The sequence below is a fragment of the Gordionus sp. m RMFG-2023 genome, chromosome 2 (assembly GCF_954871325.1).
Source record: "Gordionus sp. m RMFG-2023 chromosome 2, tfGorSpeb1-WG-v2, whole genome shotgun sequence".
In the NCBI taxonomy this organism is placed as follows: Eukaryota; Metazoa; Nematomorpha; class Gordioida; order Chordodea; family Parachordodidae; genus Gordionus; species Gordionus sp. m RMFG-2023.
The window spans coordinates 8,710,791-8,735,775 of record NC_088776.1 but is presented as its reverse complement, the minus strand read 5'-3'; the positions used below and the strand labels follow the sequence as shown (position 1 = coordinate 8,735,775).

Genomic DNA, 24,985 nt, shown 5'->3' with positions numbered 1-24,985 from the left:
ATTCCGCTGTAATGTTACTTATTGGTAAATATAAAAAAAAAACAATTTATTTTGCTTTTAAGTTAAAATTTATTCCCTTAAAATATATCAAAAATCTTTACATAATTATTAAACCAGTTTTTTTTACCCTATGCCTAATTATTTTTATCGCCAAATCAGATTACTAAGTCTAGCTAATTCCCGACCGATCGTACGGATTTCTTTCGAAAATTATTATTCTATATTAAGCGCCTAATAAAAATGATATGAATTTATATTTAAAAATTTTGTATCTCAATGTTTTAGCAAGTACTACTACTTTCTTACCTTTATATATTAATATTGATAATACTTACATCTAGAATGCACTTTACAATTAGTTCCTGAAATAGGGGATAAGTAATTAATATTATACCCGCTTTTTGATTAATTATATACCTAGATTTGAGGATTTATACAAAGATGGTTACTGGTATGTTATGGTAAATCAAGTCCTATTTTATAAAATGTTATTCTAATTAAGTTTTATGCCCCATGGTGCAATCATTGTCAACATTTGGAACCATTATGGAGTAAAGTTGCTGATATATTATATCATACCCCTATTAAAGTTGCTAAAATTGATGCCACAAAACACAGATATCTAGCAAATAAATTTAAAATTAATGGCTTTCCTACAATTATATTGTAAGTAATATTTCACAAGCTTATATTCACTATCACCTTAGTTATAATTAAATTGATACCTTATCTGGTATTTACTATCTACTCAATTATAATAAAATTATAAAAATTTATTAACCCTGTATTTCATACAATTCCAAAATAAAAATGATCAAACCAACCAGCACTTGCTGTATTGATTTTTTTAATTTATATATAGAATATAAATAATACAAATATTTAATTTGTACAAAACATTCAAAATTATTTGATTCATATGAATATGAATAACTATTTAATTCATATGAATACTAAACTATTTTATCCAAATTTACAAATTAAATATGAATATGTTATTATATTTGTATTTTTAAGGACTAGTCACAATATAATAAATAAGAATTAAAATAATTTTTTTTTAAATATTATGAATCCTATCTTCTGAGGGTTATAATATTTATTCTTTAAAAATGCATTTATTTAGGTTTGTGAATCCTGAACTCAGATTCAAAGATATATTTCCCTAAACCAGGGTAATGAACCAATATAAATATGCAAACAAAATAACTGAAATGGAACTAAACCATATTTTGAACTAAAAATTGGAATGGAATTGTTATAACTATTGGTTTGACTCTGTGCTCTGAATGACACCCAAACTGAAACCACTTGAAAACTTTAATTGGCTCATAATCTTAACCCTCATTCTTATCTTTCTTTTCTATTTATTTTACCTAATAGTAAATTTCTAAGGCTTATAATTCCACTAAAATATTTAACCAGATTTGATTCACTGCAAAAATAGTTTAAGAAATTTTTTTTCTAGGTTTGGTGTGGTTTAATATTAAAGAATAAATATGAAATATGGGTTTTACAACCCTACATTCTTATATAAATAATTTTTTTTAGCTATTATCAAAATGGCTATAAATTTCGATATGTGCATGAATGTATAGTTTAAAATGAATTAGATTATTATATTAGATTATTATGCAAATTGTCTGGGAAAAATATTCTGGAAACTTTTTTGTTAAGCTACAAAATATTTTCATACAAATGTTATTCATTACATGCCTTAAGCTACATTTTAAAATTGTTCACAAAATATAATGTGTTAAGCTAAAATAATTTCAAGCTACATAAAATTACTTAATTACAAAAACAAATATGATTGAGGTGTGTTAATAAATATTATAAAATAATTTATTTATACCAATGTATCAGAGTTGTTAAACGCTACTTTTAAAAATAGCGCGCTACTGCTATTTGTTAAAAAAAGTAGCATGCAACCGCTATCGCTATTTGTCAAAAAAAGTAGCTCGCTAGCTACTAAAAGTAGCTTTATAAAAAAATTTAGAAACAAATTTTTATTTTTTTTTATAATGTTATTGTATAGTAAATATATAAAAATCAACATTTATATAAATATTAAAATATAGTTAGTTTTGATTATAAATAAAAATAAATATTTATGGTAATTTGTTGCATTTTAGTAATAAAATTATTTCAATATTATCATCCCCAAGTCTAGAGCAACGATCAGAAAGTATAAGTTTTGCCTTATTAAATAATCTCTCAACACTAGCACATGAGGGTAAAGGCATATTTAATCTTATATACATATTTTTAATATAAGATAGATTATCAATAATTTTATTAGCAAGTACATTGTATTTCTGGCATTTTATTATCATTTTGAGGGCTAATGCCACAGATCTTCTTTTTAAAGTTCTAAGGTCTAGCCAATGGCCTGTGATTCCCAAATAAGCTCAAAAATATTTAATCAGATCAATTTATAAATATAAATAAGTTTTTACCTACTGTTATGTGTTCAACTATCTCCCGTGGTACATATATATGATATCTCTGATAACTCTACTATTAGAGCACTTTCATCATTTTAAAGTTATCTGCTATTTTATTTATTAGTGTCTGGCGGCATAAAATTGTTGTACCAGGGGATAGAGTTTTAATTATGGTAAATGATGGACTATCAACTAAGGACATTGGCTAAACTGTATAAATTATAAAATCAACAATAACTTTATCAGCCAATTTCTGAGAAATATTGTCATTTGCATTATTAATTAATTTGGTTTGAATTGAATTAGTCTTTTTGGATGTAGAGTCGCCTATACCAAAATTATTTAGATGTTTCTCGATTTCCTTAAAACTCATAAACAGTCTTATAAAATAAATATTATTAGAATGTAAAAATGACAATTTACCTTTAGGTGTTTCTTGAGGTTATAGCTATTGGATTGATTTGAGGAAATATTTTTTTTACATTTTAAACAAATAAATTTGAAACCAGTTTTGGTTATACATTTATTTTAAAAAATTTTCAAATCTAATGAATGGGAAATTTGTATTATAGCTATTAAGAACATTTTCTTCCCTGGTATCTTCCATTTCATTAATATCATTGTCTGAATCACTTTCAACGATTTGGATATCCATAGGCAATGACATTTTAAATTATTAACACGTGATTTTGGTTTATAATACAAATGAAAATATAAATTACAAATTGAAATTATATTTTAATTTCAAAATTAAATAATAAATCATAAAAATTATAATTAATTATATTATATTTAAATTTTTATGTTTACACTTACCTTCATTATATTTTTTAAAAGTAGTGAAGTAGCGGCTACTTAGCTACTTTCAAAAAAAGTAGCGCGCTAAAAAATTAAATAATTACAAAAAAAGTAGCCGCTATTAGCTATAGCTACCAAAAAGTTAGCGCGCTACTTTAACAACTCTGCAATGTATATATTAGCTGCAATGTGTTATTTTTTCAACTTTAAATCATATTTTAAGCACCTTTTTTTAAATTTTAAAATAGCATGTTTAGAATACCTATCTTTGAATTGTAGACAATTTTGCCTTTAACCTTTGAGTTTAAACGTATCGTAATATAGATTGTAGAAAGAATATTTAATCGTAATATAGATTGTAGAAAGAATATATACACTTCAAATCAAGTTTTTATTCACTTTATTAATTGATAAAAATCATCACAAATTGAAAAATCCAATAATCATAATATAGTAAAAAAAATATCATATTTTTTCCGTAATTTATTAATTTATAAAAGAATCTTTTTTTAAAATATTTCAAAACTTTAATAATCAAAATACATCAAAAAAATATACATTATATAATCATCATTTTTTCCTTTTCATATAATATAATAATTTTCCACCAATCAGATTTATACAATACATCTGATTGACGTTTAACAAAATTAAATTTGAATACATGCTTTTAATGCATAACATACTAGGACATGTCACCCCTTTATGAGCCAATGACATTCCCTACACAAAAAAAAATATAGATTAATATACAAAAAAAATTTTTAAACAAAATCTAAAAAGAAACATATTATTCAACATATTTAATAACCTAACATCAGGGTTACATCAATAACAATTCCTTCAAAGATTCTCATCCGAATCAGTTCTCATCAGCGGTTTGGCTCCGATATCATGGGCTGTATCTGGCACACCACGCTGGCCGCCCTGTTCTGTTCCATGACCGTTCTGATATTGATGGCGGCCGTTCTGTCGATGTTTGCATCCTTGTTCGTCGGTTGCAGATTCGCCTTATTGGGCCCTCCTAGCGTATTATTCACGAATTCCCTAGCCAGTCTTTTTGTCATTACTTTCTGGGTAATGCAGGTATTATAATCTTGTTCCATCAACGGTCCAAAGTTCTTTTTATTCAAAGCTGGTCTTAACTGGGTCTCCGACTGACAGTTAAAACTTCTTTCTAATAAGAGAATTGCTCGACGTCGAAGCAGCCTCCATTTGGTGTCCCACTATTTATGATTAAGTGCTAATGGGATATATTTTAATGTAATGGAATATTATCATTAAAGGGTGCCTAATTAAAACATTGAAAAGTCTGGAAAATAAAGGAAATTTTATATTTCAGAGGGAGAGCTCAACATCTTATAATTATATGAGATTAGAATTGGGTCTCGAGGTTATTAAATTGGGAAAATTTTTTTTTTTTTGTGTTCCTCCTTTGAGGAAGGAGGTTCCTTTGGTTATTTAAGTAATTACATAAATAGATAAAATTAGTGGAGTACAAAACAAGATTACTTAAATTAATAAATTAATTGAGTACCGAACAATTGGGTGTGTTTCGGTAATTTATGCTTTCGGGAAAGATGGTAATAAAGGCCGTCGAAGGAAAGTATTTTATTAGTTTATTGATTGTTTTATATACTCGAGTATCCTCATTGTAGAGCGATAGGAGTATAGTGATAAATTAAATGGTATAACGAGGGAATCATTTATGATTAATTATGTTATACACCGGGCAGTTGTTTTTTTTTGTAAGGAAAGAAAAGAAAAAGTAAAAAAAAATTTTGTGATGAATGGTCACTAGGAGAAGAAAAAGAAAGTTATATTTTTGTTTATGATTACGGACGAGGTTCACTTTGATGTTGATATGGTTGTAAGTTTAGGAAAATAAATAAATAGATATTTGGTTAAAAAATTTTTAAAAATTGTGAAACAAAGGAAAGAAAAATAGATATAAATTTGTTAAAAATTTTTTTTTGTGTAAAGGAAAAAGATAAAATTTGTTTAAAATTTTGTTTTTGTAAAAGAAAAAGTTTTTTTAAAAATATGCACTCGCAGTCAAAGTTAATTCATTTGCAAGAGCATTACTTGCAGATTACCCTAATTCCAAAAGTCATGGAGTTCAACAGCATTAGGGAGGGACGTTCACCAAACGGAGGCTCCTTCGACGTCGGGCAGTTCTCTTATTAGAAAGAAAAGATGTTTTAACTGTCAGTCGGAGACCCATTTAAGAGATCAATGTCTGGCTTTGAACAAAAAGAATTTTGGACCGTTGATGGAACAAGATTATAATACCCGCATTACCCAGAAAGGAATGACAAAAAGACTGGCTAGGGAATTAGTGAATAATGCGCTAGGAGGGCCCAGAAAGGCGAATCTGCAACCGGTGTCGCTGTCACAAAGGTCGACGGACAAGGATGCAAACATCGACAGGACGGACGCCATCAGTATCAGAACGGTCATGGAACAGCACAGATCGGCCAGCGTGATGTGCCAAATACAGCCCATGATATCGGAGCCCAAACCGCTGACGAGGACTGATTCGGATGAGAATTATTTGGGAGGAATTGTTATCCGATGTTAGGTTATTGAATATGTAGAATAATACGTTTCTTTTGGATTTTGTTTAAAAAAATTTTTTGAATATTAATCTATATTTTTTTTTGTGTAGGGAATGTCACTGGCCTATAAAGGGGTGACATGTCCTAGTATGTAAGCATGTATTCACATTTAATTGTTAAACGTCAATATATTTTTTTACTATATTATGATTATTGGATTTTTCAATTTGTGATGATTTTTATCAATTAATAAAGTGAATAAAAACTTGATTTGAAGTGTATATTCTTACTGCAACTATACTTTTAAATATTCTTAATTTATAATTTATATAAAAAATATAAACTAATATATATTGTATTAAGTTGAAAAATTCATAGCAAAATTGTCTGAAATTCATAGGGTATGTATTCCAAACATGATGTAAGACATTTCTAGTAAAATCATATTTTTAAATTAAAATAATTTAATGTTGAAAGAGTAACACATTGCCGCTAACATATATATATATGTATCAATAATAAATTAATAATCATAAAAAATACGACAAAATTTAAAAATGAGAATTAGTCCCTTTAATACTGACCACCTTTCAAAGGGTAATAATATTTTTTTCTGAACAGAAGAGATGGTAATGTTGTATTAAATTTCAGAAATATTTCCTTTAATATCGGATATTTATGAAGTATTATAAAATTTAGGAACTCGAAGATATTAAAGGACACTTAACATCACACCTGAGTTGACTTCTCCAAAAATGATATATATTAAATAAAATTATTATATATCATTTTTGGAAAGTTACTTGAGTGATTTTTTTTAATCAATGATCTTGAAAAATAATCATTTAAAATAGGAATAGTTTTAGGCCATAATAATATTATATCATAAAAATACTTTCCATGATGATTTGCATTTTGTTTCTGAAGAGTTTTCATTTTCATCTGTTGTATTTTGTATGTTCATATCTTTCATTTTCATATAATTCTTCTAGATTAGTAGAAGTGACTTCCTTATGCAAAGTAAGGCCTTAACAAATTAACCGGTGATATATAGCATCGGTCATCATATAATTTGCTAAATAACGAACAAATTTTACGGAAATAACCTATTTAAATTTTTCTAAATATACATGGGTTGGGCCTAAAAAAAATTTTTTTTGAATACCCGGTCTGGGTCTTATATTTTAAATTGTCATTAGTTATAAAATTAAAAATAAATATAATATATTTTTAAAAAATCCGGGCCGGGCCTTGCAAATGTTTCCTCTTGCAGGTCTGATATATATATCAACGGAATCAAGATGTCCTCTCCGACATTTTATATATTATCCCCCGTAACACGGAAACACCTAAAAAAAGTCCCTTCTGACTTCGAACTTAGAACTATTGGATTAGTGATACACGCACTCATCGACTAGACCACAAACGCTACCCAAAAACAACTATTTTTTAAAACTACGAGGCTATCTAATATTTTAATAAAGCAGATAAAAAAAATCAATAACGTTCAACGCTATACATCATTACCCCAAAATTTGACAGTATTCTATTTTCTATTAAAAAAATTAATTTTTCGATTCGAAACTAAAATACCAATAACAATGGAGTCTTGTAATTAGTCCCTAAGCCATGCAAGGGCCTTAAAAATATTTCGGGCTGTGCTCAGGCTTTAAAGAAATTTTCGGCGATAAAAGTTCGGGTCGGGAAAAATTTAATTTGCGGGGTTCTTTGACACTAACAAAATAAAATAATTATTTATTAGTATTGAATATTCAAACATGTTTTATATGAAACTTCTTCTCTTTTTATAAACTTTTACTTCCAAATCTTTAATCATTTATTTTTAAATTTAATAATATGTAATGGTGCTTACAAATTGAGCATTTTGCGTTATGGTATACTTTTTTTTAAATAAATGATAACTTAACCGCATCCCTTGTTTAAATGGAGGTTGCCTGTCGTCAATTCAAACATTTAATTAAGTTATAAAAAAATAATATATCGTCTGCCATTTTTATATCATTAATTTAGAAATATTCCATTTTAAATAATATTAAAATTTGATTTACATATAATTAAATAAAGAGGGAAGGGATTTTGGCCCTCCACCTAATCATGTTTATCTGGGTAACAAGGTTTTTTCGGCTTTCTTGCAGGAAAAAGGCCTAGAAGACCGAGGTTAATGATGCTTACTACCTTAAGGTATTACCTATCAAATTTGTATTTTGTTTATTTTTCATTTGGATAGATTGCCAAATATATTTGTAATATATATTTAAAAATCGTGATTTTTGGAAATCTGTGGCCTAGTCGGCAAGAGCGTTGCTTACCAATCCGATGGTTATTCGAATCCCAGCAATGATCATATTTTTTTTCTTAATCTAACTTGGTGGTTCAGTCCTTGGGGGGGGGGATGATATAGGAGGCCGGACTCGACCACGTGATTCCGTTATAATATTTCTTAAATAATAAGGTTCTTATTACATTTTAATAAATTTTGATATTTGATAGTATGTATCAAATAGAAATTGTAAAATCACGATTCGCTAGGTACTGCCTTTGGTAGTAAGCATCATTAACCGAAGACCAATGTGTCAAGTGAATGAATGAAAAAGTAAAATCAGTTTCCTTTTTTTTAGAAAAAATGATTCCTAGCGCCAAACGGTAATTTAACGAATTTTTTTTACACGATACCATTTAAAATGCATTATTATAACTTTGAATTAATTTTTATAGATTAATTTTTGAATTTGAATAGGATAAAAATAACGGTTTTATTTATTCGTTACGAATAGTTCAATGAATATCAATAGTGCAGTTATTTGTTAACGTTAATTATATATACTTCGAAGTATCACTTTAAAAATATTTTAACCGAAAAATTTATATGTATTTAATGTTACTTCTAATAAAGCCGGATGTAGTGTATGTTTAAAAAAACCTAATATAGCAGCTGTTTTTTGGCAAATTCTCTTTAGCGACAATCCCTATTCATCCATTTTTTTTAAATGGGCGAAATACCGGGTATAAATGTTTAATCCAAAAATACATGTTTTTTTAAATATTTTTCAAATATAAATATTAGTTTTTTTTTAAATTTAAAAATCTAGCTTTTCTAATGGTAAACCACACGTATATGATGGGAGTAGAAATGTAGCCGAGTTTTTGGTGTTCGCTGATAAAGTTAAAGGGCCTTATGTTAGACAATTGTCTAATCCTCAACAGTTTTTGGACGTTTTGGCGATTCATTCTAATGGAGTATTTTTTATGTTTGTCCATAAATCGAAAAATGAGAAAAACAAAGAAATTGAAGTTAGTGTGCATTATAATTTATCTCATTGAATATTTGTTTAATGTTTAATAAAATTGTATATTGACTTCCCCTATTTTCCGCCATACTCTGGCCATTTTTGTAGTGACATAAATCTAATTAGTAGGGTCATTCTTTGTCAAAAAGATCACAATTCTCCAAACACCCTTGGGATATGGGTGTAACTTTGTATACAAATTTAAAGTATACGCGACTAGCCCAATGTAGCTCTTATATTTTTGCAGATATCAAGGGTCAAAGTAGGAAAAAATGCCATTCTTACCCTTATCCGATTGTCCTTCAAATTATAAATTTACTTTAAATAAATGTATTGTTGTTTAATTCATTTTAATATCAAAATAAAGTGTATACATTCCATTTTTTTTAAATATTATTTTTATTAATGTGGATCTGTTTTACCTCATTCTGAAGTTTAAATTCCTTTTTAAATAATAATGAATTTCTCCACTTTTTACGAAATTTTAAGCACCAAAATCGTTTTTTTTGTTCAATATATAGCATAGGTAATTCATTGTTCCTATGATATTTTTATATTATTGCAAAATTTTAAATTTTACCAAAAAAATCTCAGGTTGGATGGTTTAAAAAATATTTTTGGATGGTAATAATTGTCACAACGACAAGTTTTTCATTGTGCATCAAAACCTAAATATAAAAATAGAAAACAAATATATATATATAAAAGGAAATTAATAATAATTAGGAATCACGAAATCATAAAATCAACTTTAATTCTTTATTCAAAATTATAATAGTAAAAATCATAAAAAAATAAAATAAAATATAATTAAAAAAATTAATAATTTAAAAAAACAAAGATTTTTTATATCGTAAAAATTTGCCTTTTTATACTCTTTTCAATCTTCTTATAACTAATCATAACTATTCAAATATAATCTTTTTATCACGCGTTATAACAATAAATCCACAAAAATTCTTTATGCAAATTACATAAAGTACAACAAAATCCAAAAGAAATCTTTATGCAAATTCTAACATCACAACACCTCCCTACTTAAATTAGACCCAACATTCTGCGAATGATCAATCTTCTTTCGATCTCGACTTATTCTTCTTAATTTTTGCTGTCTTCTAAGTTCTAACGAAGGCTTTGTCGCTTGAAATTTTTGAACTCTATCTGTCGCTTGTCACCCTGGGAAATGATCAGCTTTTTATCTTTGTAGGCCACTGACGAACTTGATAAACGCTTGTTTTCCACCTTTCTCTTGTAATTGCTTGGTTGTTGCCTCTATTTCTTGTAATCGTATCTATCTTTCAGACCTTCGGGTCTTCTACGACAGTTTGCCCTTGCTGAGATATCGGGTAATCACATCTAATCTACTTCTACCTAAAATAATCTATTTAAATAACTTCTGAAATATTTTATCACTTTCTTATATTTATTCTCAAATATAAACTACCTAATACAAATATACTAATAAAATATATAATTATACCAACCTTATCCTAATGTCTACATCTATCCCCTCTAAACTAATTCTGCCTTTAATAAATGGCGTAAATTATACTAAATCTTAAATTTATAATACGTAGCAAAATATAATAAATTATATAAATATATCAAATTCTATCACCCCTCTCCCCTTAATGAAGCCTAGACCCATATTTTCATTGAAAAATTTACTTGTACTCATCCTTTAGCTATTGATCCCATCTTCTTTTCAGCCATGTCTATACTAAATTTATATCTAAAAATCCTATTCTCAAATATATATCAAAACCTATCTCTTTAAAAAAATTATCATTGTGTATTTATTTCCTCATGTACTCTTTGACACTCAGTCTTTAAAAAAAACTGCTGACATATATAAATCTCTTTTCATACATACGTTGTTGAGAAATCAATGACCTTTCATAAAAGTTTTCATACTTACGTTTATGAACAACCTCTTAATTCTAATCACTATGGTTTTCACCCCACGTCTTTGAAGAACTTATGAAATCTAATCATTATAATTTTTCGCACAACCGTTGTTGAAAACTGATATGTATATTTCTAAAGCATGTTTTTCCTTTTGTATTATTAGAATAATATTGTATGATTCTTCTTAAATCTTATTCATGATTCAAAATAAAAATCCGATCTCAAATTGAGCTCGATTGCGGCATAAATTTTCTAATGACGAAAAGCCGATTCTCTCTATGAAGATTTTTTGGTTAATCTACAACCTAATATACTAATTCACATTAATCCTTGAGGCTCTTTTATCTCTCGCAGCCCTTAAAATAAAAGTTAAACGTAAATCTTCAATAATAATTTAATCAACTATTTCCTAACAATAAAGTTATATTCTAATCTTATTCACCGAATTTTTTAATTATTATATCTCAGCAACCTATTGGTTAAATATTAACTTTCGCAATTTATGTTTCTATTTTTTTGTCAAAGTTATTTCTATTGATCACTTGATAATAATTCTAAAATCTAAAAAGTCTTTATTAGTTTCAAAATTCCATTGGTTTTTAGTTTACCAGTAACTTCTAAATATAAAATTCCTAATTATCACCTTTAAATAACTAAACACAATTATCTCTATCTACTATGAATGTTACCTTTGTCTTTAATTTTAGATTTTATATTCCTACATAAACATAATCTTAACAACATAATTTTTCCTTTTCATCTTTATTTACATATTTTTCTTACGTTCTTCTGGAATTTTTTTTTTTGTATTAGAATACAGTTTGACACATCTCCTTGTTGTCCCACCGGTCACAGACTGAAGGTTGTAAAGGGCCGGTCTCCTCCGCTCTCCAACACCACTGTCACAACGACAACGTTTGCCATTGTGCATCAAAACCTTTTTATACTCTTTTCAATCTTCTTATTGTCACAGCGACAAGTTTGACATTGTGCATCAAAACCTAAATATAAAAATAGAAAACAAATATATATATATAAAAGGAAATTAATAATAATTAGGAATCACGAAATCATAAAATCAACTTTAATTCTTTATTCAAAATTATAATAGTAAAAATCATAAAAAAATAAAATAAAATAAAATAAAATATAATTAAAAAAATTAATAATTTAAAAAAAACAAAGATTTTTTATATCGTAAAAATTTGCCTTTTTATACTCTTTTCAATCTTCTTATAACTAATCATAACTATTCAAATATAATCTTTTTATCACGCGTTATAACAATAAATCCACAAAAATTCTTTATGCAAATTACATAAAGTACAACAAAATCCAAAAGAAATCTTTATGCAAATTCTAACATTCACAACAATAATTTGCTGTTCTTTAATTTTTCTTACCAATAAAGATTATATTGCATAAATATATGACGTAAAATCTTTACAATTAATTGCTTATTATGCTAATAAAAAAAATATTCTTTGTTTTTTTTATAGTGTTTTGGTCAATTTTTATCATTGGTCTCTGTGATATTTACTTAAAATTATGTAAAAATAGAAAAAACTCAAAGATTTTAAACCCACTTAAAATAGGGTTTAAATGAACGGCTACTAAAAATATTTTGAAAAAAATAGAATGTTTACACTTTTATTTTAATATTAGAATAATTATTTATAATTCTGTAGTTTTTAGTAACTTTAATGGAATGAAAATCGATAATCGTAAAAAAATAGTTCATTTTCTATACTTTGACCCTTGATATCTCCAAAATATAAGAGTTAGGATGTCTATTATTATAATACAAGTTTCTACATAAAATTATATCCGAATCCCATTAGATCTCCTAAAAAGCGATCTAAATTGAGATGGCGGCACACTATTTAAAAAAAACGACGCTAAAGAAATAAAAATCAATATGTTTTCTAAGTAGTGTCGTTAAACTGCACGATTTGATTCGTTTTTTATAAAACGACTAACTCAATATTTTAACTAGAAAAATATTATGCAATCTTTTAGATTTTGCTTATAGATGACACAAAGGCTTGGACATCTATTACCGAAATCTCTAGACTTGAGCAACATATTTCTGGCTGAAATATTGAGTTAGCCGTTTTTAAAAATCTTCTCAAATTGAGCCGGTTTAATAACACTATCTTCAAAACCTGCCTAGGTTAAAATTTTAGTTTTAGCCTGGATTTATTTCTCTCCCCCATTTTAAAACTCCTCGCACCCTAAATTTAGAAGAAAAAAATATATTTTTCCCAATTTTTAGTCTGGGCTGACTCGGATCATCATAGTCTTTTATATATCATTTTTAAACCACCTCTGCCAATAATCCTTCGCAATTCTTGCTTGCCTGACTCTCACTCAGTGGTATTGCACATTCACTTGAACCCTCTTTTTGTAAAACCTTATTTATATATTTAATAACTTGGTAAGACTGTTTTTATTTATATATATATTTATTGCTTTTGATAATTTATAATTTTTTTAAGAACTTGATCGTTTATTATAAAACTATTTTCCGTTACTTATTTTTTTTTTGCAATTATTATCTATTTCTTTAACTATATCATTTTTAACATATAAAATCTTTACTCAAAATGTCCATGACTAGTCCTTGTCTTGAATCCAAACTGCATCTTATCCATTCACCTTTTTTATTCTCTTCTTTTTTTATAACTTTCTTGATTTTAATGCCTTTCCAAATGCTTAATCTCCTAGTTTGACTCACACTCAAATTTTCCTCCTTTGATTTACCATATTTCATTTCTAATCTGCTTAAGATCCTTTCACTCAGGCCCGTAGCTAAGAAACTTCAGCTGAGGGGGGAGGGGTAAAAGTTTATTTGGGGCCAATATTTTTTGTTATTTACATTAGAAACAATTTTGGAAACCAAGTTTCAAGGACGAAGTTTTTTTTTACGGAGGACCCCACCTTGGCTATGGAGCAATATCTGCTGGCAATCAAAATGTATAAGACTGTCAATCAATTTCAAATGATAATGCTTTCGTTACTTTTTTTTACTCCATTAACGCTTTCCCAACTCTCTCTTATCAAAAACCTTATCACCTTCATTCTCGTATGTTTTAAATATCAATCATAATCAGAAGTGCGTCTATACAAATTTTTTTGGGCAATACTGATATATTTATTAATGAGCAAGTGCTGAACTTCCTACAAGGATTGTATTTTGGGATGATTATAAAATCCGATGTTCCCAGACTATTTAAATATGTATATTGATAATTACTATTATGAAAGCATATATATATATATTTAAATTATTTTATTTAGAATGCTTACAACTCTATTGCCTCACAGCTTTACGTTTCAACGTACTTTTATTCAATTGATCATTCGGATTTACCAATGGTACGTGCACAACATGAATGTGAAACATATATAGTTATATAGTATGTATATGAACCTTGTAAGAAATGAAAGGAATAAAGAATATAATTAATGAAATAACGAAAAAAAAAGAGAAAGAGAAAGATGCTCTCTCGAAGTATATATATATTTTTTTTATCCTTATTCAAGGGAATTATAATATAATTAACTAGTGGGAATTTTAATATAAGAATATTTTTATTTTTTTAAAAGAAAAATGGTAGACAATTTTTTTGCTCTTTTAATTATGAAATTTTAATATTAACACAATATTTATTTATTTTTTTCACAGGAATACACCAAACTTATCGACGCTCCCCCCAATTCTAAATCAACGTTCGTTCCAGATATTTTTTCCTTCAAGGACAACAGAATTTACCCCTATCTACCTACTATTTCTCTGGCTTCCGCGACGGAACAACCCGACGATACCTTAATCGTTGGTCGAAAAAAGGACACATTTACGGGACCTCTTTTGGAGGAAGAAACTTTGCCAGTTGTTGGCTACCAAGGGCTGGGAAAAGATGGAGAAATGATTGAAAAGGCGATTTACAAATGGATCAGATGTCAACAATTCAAATCTTTCTTTAACATCGATTCAAATGCTATTCATGAGGCGAGATGGTGCGGGAGATACGTGGTCATTGCTTACGTCAAAGTAAATCGCCTTGTTTTATTTGAAGCATTTTTCTTTTTCTGATTTTTAAAATTAAATGCAGCGAATAAAACGATTATTTAAAAATAAAATATGAAAATGTTAACAAAATATATATGTACATTATAAGTTTACTAAATTATATCTTAAATGACGGGGGGGGGGGGGGTGATAAAAATTTTCATACAGTATTTTCTGAAAAAAATCGTTAATACGTATTATCTACAAAATGCCGCATGCCGATTCATATTACGATAATCATACTTATAAATGTCGCATTTTACCTAGTAATTGTATAGTAAAATTTCAAACTTTGTAAACATCCACAGATTTTATTTATTCGGTTAAAACATTTTTTGAAAACTATATTTAAAAAATAAAATAAAAAATAGTGTTTGTTGATTATAAAAATTGCAAAAAATTTTAATCAATTCAACACTAGGAGTATTTTATACATTTAATTTTTTTTTTACTAACATTGAAATCTAATAATTTCACAAATTCATCCCATAAAACCTTTTTACTAATTTTTTTATAATTAATGATCCTAACACCATGTCATCTCATATTTCCCCCATTCCCCTTTTTTTTGGTTTGACAATGCTCTTAATGTTTAATACAACTGTTCTTTTATTCCCCAGTTTATGCTTTCTCCGAATTTGATATTTTACCGCATATGTTGAATTTTCAATTTTTTTTCAACTCCTTTGTTATCAATAGTTTATTTTTTCGATCAAACGCATGCTCTTTCATATCACATTCAAAGTTGTACGATTTATGTGCAAGATGTTTAGAAGAACTATTGAGCAGTTGGCTTTGCAACCTAAATACAACAATGAATGCGATTTATTTTTTGTTGGTACAGTGCAAAAGAATAACATTGCAGTATATACTGATGGAACTTTTTGAATGGAGTTAAGGGATAAGTTAAGCATTCAGAAAATTCTGAAATTGGATAGGTATGGAACAGGAACATTAGAGGTCTGCACAGGCTGTCCGAGTTCGCGAGTTCGGGGTGGGTTCGGACATAAAAAATTTTATTTTCGAGTTCTTGTCGGGTTGTAAGAGGTGTCCAACCCGATAAATAATCATTTTAATTCATAATGTCAAATAGAATAACATGTCATTTTCAATTATTATTTTTCGTAACATGCGTTTACCAAAATATTTTGTTATTATAATTTTGTGTTATTACATACTTTATTCACATCATATTCTATCAGGTTAATTAAAATATATTTATCTAATATCTATTTAATTAAATACTCAAATTTTTCAATATTTATACTCGTTTACCAAATCTTAAATTGGTGGAAGTCAAAACGACTTTCCCAGTTTGAGTGCTTTGGCTCTTAAATTCCTGACTAGCTAGCAGTGGAAGCGCGCTTTCAGTAGCTGGTAGAGCCTTCTAAGATAGAAGTACTTGTTTAAAACCTGACAAACTCGATTCCTTATTTTTTATATATACAATTATTCATTATGTGATACTATTGATAATGATATCTATATATCTCTATAATATATTTATATCATGCACATTATTTTTATATAATCGCAATCATTTTTAAATTCGATTGTATTTCAATTTTTTAATATTCAAACTGAATAAAAGGTATATAGGTATATGTTTTCAATTTTAGTATAATGCTACTTAATATAAATATTGATTATATTATGGCGGTCAAATATACTTTTATTTAAAGTAATACACGTAATATTTAATTGTTTTTTTAGATATTATAATATTCACACTCAAATTTAAAAAAATTTAGTTAGGTTGGTTTCGGGTCGGTTGAAATTTTATTTAATTCGAGCTCGGATTATGAAAAAATAGCTTTGCTGGCCTCTAAAGAGCATACGTTTGGCCGAAAAAATACATTATTGATAACAAAGGAGTAAATATTGACAATTCAGAATATGCGGGAAAATATCAAATTCGGAGAAAGGATAAACTGGGCAATAAAAGAAGAGTTGTATTAATAGAACAAATTTTAGGAGCGTTGTCAAACCAAAAAAATGGGGAATATGGACTGTCATGGTGGGGTAAGGATCATTAATTACAAAATGATGAAAAAATAAAAATTCCTTGGGATCATCTGTGAAGCTTCTTATTTTATTTTTTTGGAGATTTAAAATTTATACGCGAAATTTTTTTTTCTCTAAAACTTGATACGAATTATGGGGGAGTGAATAAATAATTTTATTTATTTATTTTTCACTATTTTTAAAATTATTAATTTAAAATGATGATACTCGTAAAAAGTTTGAAATGAGAAGTCAAATGGTAATACATGAATAATATTTTAAAATTATTTAAGATTTAGAAGGGAAAATAAAAACTATTTACTATAGGCGAGAAAATTAAGTCAACGAACAAAATTTTCAATGATTAAATAGGCGGATTATATGTCCACCGACTTTTTAGTTTTCAAATAAAGTGTTGTGATGATTTAATGAAACATATTGACGATTTAATTTAAAGACATGCATATATAATTATATTATTTCTTTTGTTGTACATTTGTAAAGATTATAATTATATATGCATGTGTTTAAATTAAATCCTCAATATGTTTCATCAAATCATCATAACACTGTATATCCTAACTAATAAAAATAACATAGATGTTATAAAATATGTTGGCAAACCATTTTATAGTATAATATTTATTGTGTTTTTAGATATATTCCAATAATCAAATCGATACCTCTTGCAAAAACGTTACGAACACGTTGGAACATTTAGCTCTAAATTTTAGGCCCATTTACGATCAGTATAAAAAAAACTATTATTTTTATTATTAACGTTTGGAATTTATAGATTAATGTGTATAAATACAGTTTGTATTCATGTGAAAAAAGATCTTTATCTATTGCAAACGAGATCTATTATATTATTAAGCTTGTCGATTATCATCATTTTTTATTTTAATCAAATGTCTTATGAAACTCTTCCTTACCACCCCCTAAATCTATCAATTCTAATGAATACAAAAAAGTTTATTAATCAAAGACATGCAGACCTGGAATCCTCAAAATTTTACTGAAAGCCAGACCTCCTTTTTAAAATAATTTAGTGTTTCAAGAATTGTTTTTTACTATTTATTCTCTCAATGATGATCTTTTGGTAGATATTATCATAATTGGCTTTAAATACAAATATAACATTATTTTTATGATGAATACTAAAATATAATATAATAAAGTAAATTTTTTTTCAAAAAAAACTGATGTTTCTGTTTATTTTGACTAAATTTTAAAGTCCTTTTTTTTTTACCCCGGACCTGGTTCAGGGATTTTAAATCTGGGTTCCGAACTCTTTTTTTAAAGCGATGGTTCACAACCATAATATTAAGAAAGAAAGTTAAAATATAATATATATATATATCAGAGACCTGCAGAGGGTACTATTTGCATGGCCCGACCCGACTCGGATTTGATTTTTTAAAGATATATTACATTTATTTTTAATTTTTATAGCAAATAATGGCGTTTAAAATACGGCCCTGGGTATTTTTTTTTTAATTTAGGCCAAGCCCGGCTATTTTAAATAAAAAAATTTTAGGCTCGGCTCGAGTATATAATAAAACACACGGGCCAGGCCTGCTGGTCTCTGATATATATTATACTATGACCCCTCCCCCAATGCAATTAAAAATAAGTGGGGGGGGGGGCGTTAGGATTAGTTTTTGTATGATATGGTTAATATCAACAATAATTGATATATATTTTTTTTTAAATTAATATAATGCTTGAATGAACCTGAAAATAGTAAATCAACGGTATATAATTATTTATATTTCTCCTTATTTTATTTTTTTTGCTAAAACTTTTTTAAAACTCTTTAAGCACCTTTTGGTTCGGTTACACCGGTGACACCGATCTGATATCGTCTCTTACGGCCTCATCCCTTTCTTACCCATCTTTACTAGTCTTCGACTCTGTTACTACAAAATATTTCCTTTTTCGCCATAACTATGATCTTGTAAATCTTAATAATCTACCGAATCAAAATGAAAATGAAAACACTCGGGACAGAGCGAAAGATACGGGAAATAAAAATCGGGAGGAAATTTTGACGTTAACTTTGCGAGATTTTTTGGAAGGCATTTTGAAGGGGAAAGTAAAGGTTTTCGCTTTTTATTTTTACAAACCTAATGTGTTTAAAGTTAGTTGCGTGATTACTACTTTGTTAGAACAAATAGGGAGAAAATTAAACGATATATAGCTGTATAAATAAGTGCACTTACTTTTAAACGCAGTTCGAAATTCTCTTCAAAATAAAAAATAAGATCTTAAGAGATTTTTTGTATCAACTTTTTTTTTTCTCAAAAAGGATTTTTGGATCGAATCTTACTAAAATTCTATTCAAAAAAATATGCCAAAATTATTTGTGATTTGCATAAGAAAATCTTTCATGATTGAAATTACAAAATAATTATGATACTTATGAAAAATCTACAATTTTATGATCTTCAAAAAGATTTTAATAATCCCATAATCATTTTTAAAGGATTTATTTTCATTTTGCCTTTTATTATATTTTATTTTTTAAATATTTTCTTAGGCCCACGGAGGAAATAGTATCGGTTTCAAGATATATCGTAACGTATTTACCACATATCGAACTGTTACGGTTAGTTTTCGCATTATATTATATAATAATTTTTTTTCCTAAATTGCCCTGTATTATTCAATAGCGATGGTCAACAATCAATAACTGGGTCCGATCTTTTTTAAAAGACAGACCTTTTGTTGGATAGTCTGGTGGGATCCAAGATAAAAAAAAATTTTGTTAACAGATTATATAAGCAAAAAGTAAAATGAAATGATGAATAAATATAACTTATAACTAAAATGATTGGGGGGGGGGGGAATGGTTTTTGGATTAGAATTGTAGAGAGCTTGCAATTTGAATGGACTAGAAGATGGCTGAATTATGTTATTTAATAATGATAAGAAACATAGTAAATCGGAAATCACGTTTATTCCATTAACCCGATTATCATTCATTACAGTTAGTTAATGGCAATAAATTGGCTAATTTGGCTTTCGTTTTTTAAGGTTTCGACCACATCTTTTCGAACCCTTTAAAGAGCTTCCTAATACCAATGCTTCAATGCGCATTTTGAGAAACTATTTACTAACTGCCAACTACTTTGAAACTCCAAATAAATACTAATAACTAGATGCGATTCTGACTAGGAAAAACTGCTGCCCGTAGAAAGCAGATAGACCCATTTGGTAGGCACTATTAAAGTCACACGATAATCTAAATAGGTTGATCTGATTCCGTTTGATTTCGCAATATTTTGGAGCCTTAAGACCCTTTAAATGAGAATGGCAAGCGTCCTGATGGCATGTCTTTAACATCTTGGCATAGCAGTAAAAGGCTCGTCTGGAATGAGTCATGCTATACTTCATTTTATTCTTATTGCTAAGTTAGAGGTAAAAACCAGATCAAAATCGTGAACCTGGTATGATTCAAGGCATAGGCATATCCAGGATTTTTTTTATAAGGGAACATTATTTGGCGGGGTTTTCCACCATAAATTTGTTAAAGGTCTTTGGGTTCACTTATTGTAGGTCTTTGACCAAATTATATTTTTATAAAATATTTTTGGATTTTCACTTATGTTTTTTATAAAAAATAGTTTTGTTTTAGAAAATTAAATTTATAGTTGTTATTTTAAAAAGTTATTAACTTTTACTAATTTTTCCTTCAAATTCTTTTCTTGCAGTGATATATTGTATAATTTAGGTGAGGGAGGGAGGGGGTGGGGTATGTAGGGAGAAAATTTTTATTAACTTTAGACATTTACGAAAACTGGCAAATTTGCAATGGGGAAGGGAATCCCCCCCCCGCAGGCTATGCTCCTGATTCAAGATAGGTATAGCTTAGGTTCAGAAATGATTTAATTATTTTTTAAAGGTATATAATATTTCATTCAAACTTTACTAAAGCAAAATAAATAATATCAGAGAGTAGCAGACTTGTAACATGACGAAAAATGGCATGATTTTGAAGATCCCGGCTGTTGATCTGGCCTATGAATATTTTCAGTTTTCCTTTGTAACATATTTTTGCAAAATATAGCAACGATTTTTCAAAAAAACGAAATTTAATCAGGGCCGATCAAAAATAAAAAACCGCCAGGCCAAAAATTATTTTAAAAATATTTATGGGTGGGGCTAAAAAAATGAAAAACATTTCCTCATTAAATTTTTTTTTAAAAATAGTATGAATCTTAACAGAACTCAAATTTTTTTCGAAAAATTAGTTTAGTTCAGTTTCATCCCTCGACAAATACTGCAGATAGAATCCCTAAAATCCCTGTTCCCCAACATCATAGGATATTCCATCCTAAGCTTATCATTCTTTTCACTCCACAAAAATAATAACAGGACTTAGATTTATTTTTTAAATAATTTATTTCTCATACGGCATCTTGACCTTCGCGCTACATTTACTCCTTTTTGCTAAATTTTTTTTTATTACGCTACACAAAAAAGGACATGTTTTCAGCCCAACCCATTCTCTCTTGCGTTATATTCGGCCTACCACTGGTAATACTTTGTTTCATTTTCTGGAATGTATTTTGTTCCAGCAATGATGGTCCTGAAGGTAATAATTATGGTGACGGAGAAACCGAGGAAGAAGATAGCAAAGAGGATACTGGTAGTGAAACAGATAATAATTCGCGACTATATGCTGATGGCAATTACGGATCACGGGACAAATCCAAAACCGATTATGTTGGGCAAGTTGCACATTCCTTAAGCGATAGGGTATATTTGCCCGCATATTAAATATATTATTGGTGGTAAAAAAATATTGATTTATTTAAATTAAATAGAAAATAAAGAATCATTTATAAAATATTCTCAGACTCAGAGGGCATACTCCTTCCTCCCGAGATGTTGATTGGACACCCATTTTTCTTTAAAATTTACAAAAAATAACCATCGTTTAAAATTGTAGGTTATTTTATATTATTTTGCAATCATCTGATTAGCAAATAATTAGGAATGTTTTTTGTTCGGTTTCTTTTATTTCATATATCTCAATTATAACCTGATACTGATCCTATTGACTTTTTCATTTTGAAAGTTTTCTCGATAAGGTATTATATACATTTCATTTCTATATCCAATTTTTGAAATGGCTATAATTTGATCTGTCACTGTCACTATAGAAATGATAAATGAACTCTTAAATAATTTTTTTTAAACATTGTTCCATTTGCCAATTTATATTCGGATAAAAACATATATAGTATTATATAGCATTCACGAACATAGCTATCAAATATAGTATTGATGTCATATAAATATTCACCTGATTTACAGGAATCGAAATTTTACATGTTCCATATTCTGCACACATTTTCTGTTTTGAAAAACGAGAAATTTTTTAAAAATCATATAGAGATATTAAATTAAACTATTTAATGAAAAATTTTTTCACTTTTTTTAAATGGTTGCACCACGTCATATCCTGTCATTTGAAAAAAATTAATTGGATTAAGAATTAAAATTGAATTTCAATTTTAAGATATTATGCTAAAAAAATGGCTTTTTATCTGATTTCACATGATCATTTACTATTTGTGCTTGAAAAATTCCTTGTTGATTATCTTTAGTCTGTTTTTGTTTTAGCGCTTCGGATACCTTATTCAATAAAATCTTGGCGTCATTAGGATTGACTTTGTTTGATTAGTGTTTGAAAAATCTCTCCATTTTATTTCGACTTCAAAAGTTTTTTCTCAGTCACGAGATTTTTGCCGAAAAAGTGGTTTGATGCTAAGGAAAGTCGATAAAGATTCACTTGCGTTTCTAGACCTGCCTGGTTTTGATACGCTGATACATGTATTTTTTTTATAACATTCTTCGCTTTTCATAAATTTTTTAAATTTAAATTATTTTTAAAAATAGCATTCTATCAAATATTCTTACGAGTAACAGAATAATTCTATTCATTTTTATGGGCCTAAAAAAATATTAATATTTTTGATATAAAAATTCTTAATTTATTTTTTGTTTTATAATATTATGAATTATTAAAAGGAATGGACAGAAGAAGAAGGAATAAATGACGAAAATACTAACCTCGAGGGATATAAAAATAAAGGTATTGATATATTCAAAATTCATCTTTTTAAATATATATATGTTTATTTATAAACAACTTGCAGGAGAGTACAAATCAGAATTTTAACCCCTTTTACGGTGTTTAGGAACCGAAATCAGGACTTCTTTTAAAGCTTCCTGAACCTATGTAACGTATAATCTTGATGTTTGAGATAAAGATATCCCACATATCAAGATCACACTTAATGGGTTATGAAATTTCGATATAAATTACCATCTATGTTTTTGAAAAATTTAATCTAAATAAAATTATGACATGAATTTAAAATTATTAATATTAAAATATAGCAACATTAATGTATATATATATATATATCTTAACTATTTAGTAATTTTAATCTATGTTTTAAAATATTTGTAATGCTTTTTAAAAGACATTTTGTTTCATTACAAGAGCTCATATTTATATATATATAGGTTCAAATAATAATGCCCAATAATAATTTAAACTGATCTCATGCCAAATTTTAATAAAAATATATCAAATATTCTAACATACCCAGTATACATTAAAATAAGTCATATACATACTCTTAAAAATAGACAATAATTATTTTCCTGTTGGTTCAGCGATTGTAAAACATTGCAAAGGATAAATTATAATTTTTAATATGCCTTACTTATTTCAAATAAAAAAGTATCTAAAATTTACTTTTATCCAATGTATATAATAATTTATCATCTATAATTTTGAAGGAAGTTGGTGCATTTTCTAATAAAGTTTACTTTCTTAGTATAGACATAATTCGTCCTAATTGTAGCATACATTATACAATTAAATATATCGATATATGAAGAAGAAAAATGGATTTCAAGATTACAGTTTTCGCATTATATATAATGTTTTCAATCCAAATCTGTCAGTTTCTTTAAAACTGACGTTTTAAATTTTCCACGATTTAAGCCAAACATGTTGAAATTGAAAATATGAGATTTTAAAATATTATATACCTGTGAGATTTTGAAAATTTAAATCCCCCCCCCCCTCAATGTATTTTGATGTGATAAAAATGATATTTTCAATATCACGCGTTATTAGCCATGTGATTTTGATGGTGTGAGTTTTCAAAATCGCACAGATTTCACTTTTGCACATTACATTACACCGGCTAAAGTGCCAACTAATCATTTTTCCTTAAAATGTTATATGATTGATTCTAGAGAAATTTATTTATGGTTTTAGATTATATTTTAAAAATACAGGATATTCGTATAAATTATTTATGAAATATAATTATAATATCTTTAGATTATCCTTACGTTATAAGGAGAAGAAATACGGGATCTCTCAAGACTCGTCACAGAAGACTGATTAGACACCATTGAAAATATTTATAACTTCTTAGCCAAGTGAGCGAATTTGAATGCCCCAAAAAAATATTTATATTATACTATTCATCAAAAACATTTACATTGGTCTGGAACCAAACTACTAACCCACACGGCGTAAATAAATTTTTTTTTAGAAAACTTAAATGAACAAAATTTTTTAAAAATTCTATTTGTAACATTGAGATAATCTTATTATTGTTTTTTTACAATGTGTTCAAATATTGTGGCATTTAATTACTCTAATTTTATATGGAATACCATGATGGTTATGATTTGTTATTTTATTTTTTCTTGTACAATAGAGTTTTTTTTTTTTTACTATAAATATGTTAATAAGTGCAATATGTTTAATGTAAAATCATGGGAAAATTGTTTAACTAAATTATTATTTTTTTTATAATGAGAAGGTTAATATTACAATAAAAGCCTAAT

The 24,985-nt window shown here is 27.4% G+C and overlaps 1 protein-coding gene across 1 annotated transcript; it reads left to right on the top strand.

Moving 5' to 3' along the window:
• Nucleotides 1–217: 217 nt before the first annotated feature.
• LOC135923422 (protein disulfide-isomerase TMX3-like) lies at nt 218–24,936 on the top strand. Its single transcript, XM_065458157.1, has 13 exons — nt 218–288; nt 342–378; nt 422–461; nt 503–666; nt 8,914–9,115; nt 14,320–14,397; nt 14,708–15,073; nt 17,753–17,844; nt 18,920–19,199; nt 19,638–19,706; nt 21,584–21,859; nt 23,138–23,201; nt 24,471–24,936. Exons 1-13 carry the CDS (start codon nt 246–248, stop codon nt 24,545–24,547), a joined length of 1,788 nt encoding a protein of 595 aa, XP_065314229.1. The 5' UTR covers nt 218–245; the 3' UTR covers nt 24,548–24,936.
• Nucleotides 24,937–24,985: the final 49 nt, after the last annotated feature.

Coding starts and splice junctions, on each gene's coding strand:
- LOC135923422 (XM_065458157.1), top strand. CDS start 246: ATGAATTTATATTTAAAAATTTTGTATCTCAATGTTTTAGCAA. Junction 289..341: donor GTATCTCAATGTTTTAGCAA/GTACTACTACTT, acceptor ACTTACATCTAG/AATGCACTTTACAATTAGTT. Junction 379..421: donor GTTCCTGAAATAGGGGATAA/GTAATTAATATT, acceptor TTATATACCTAG/ATTTGAGGATTTATACAAAG.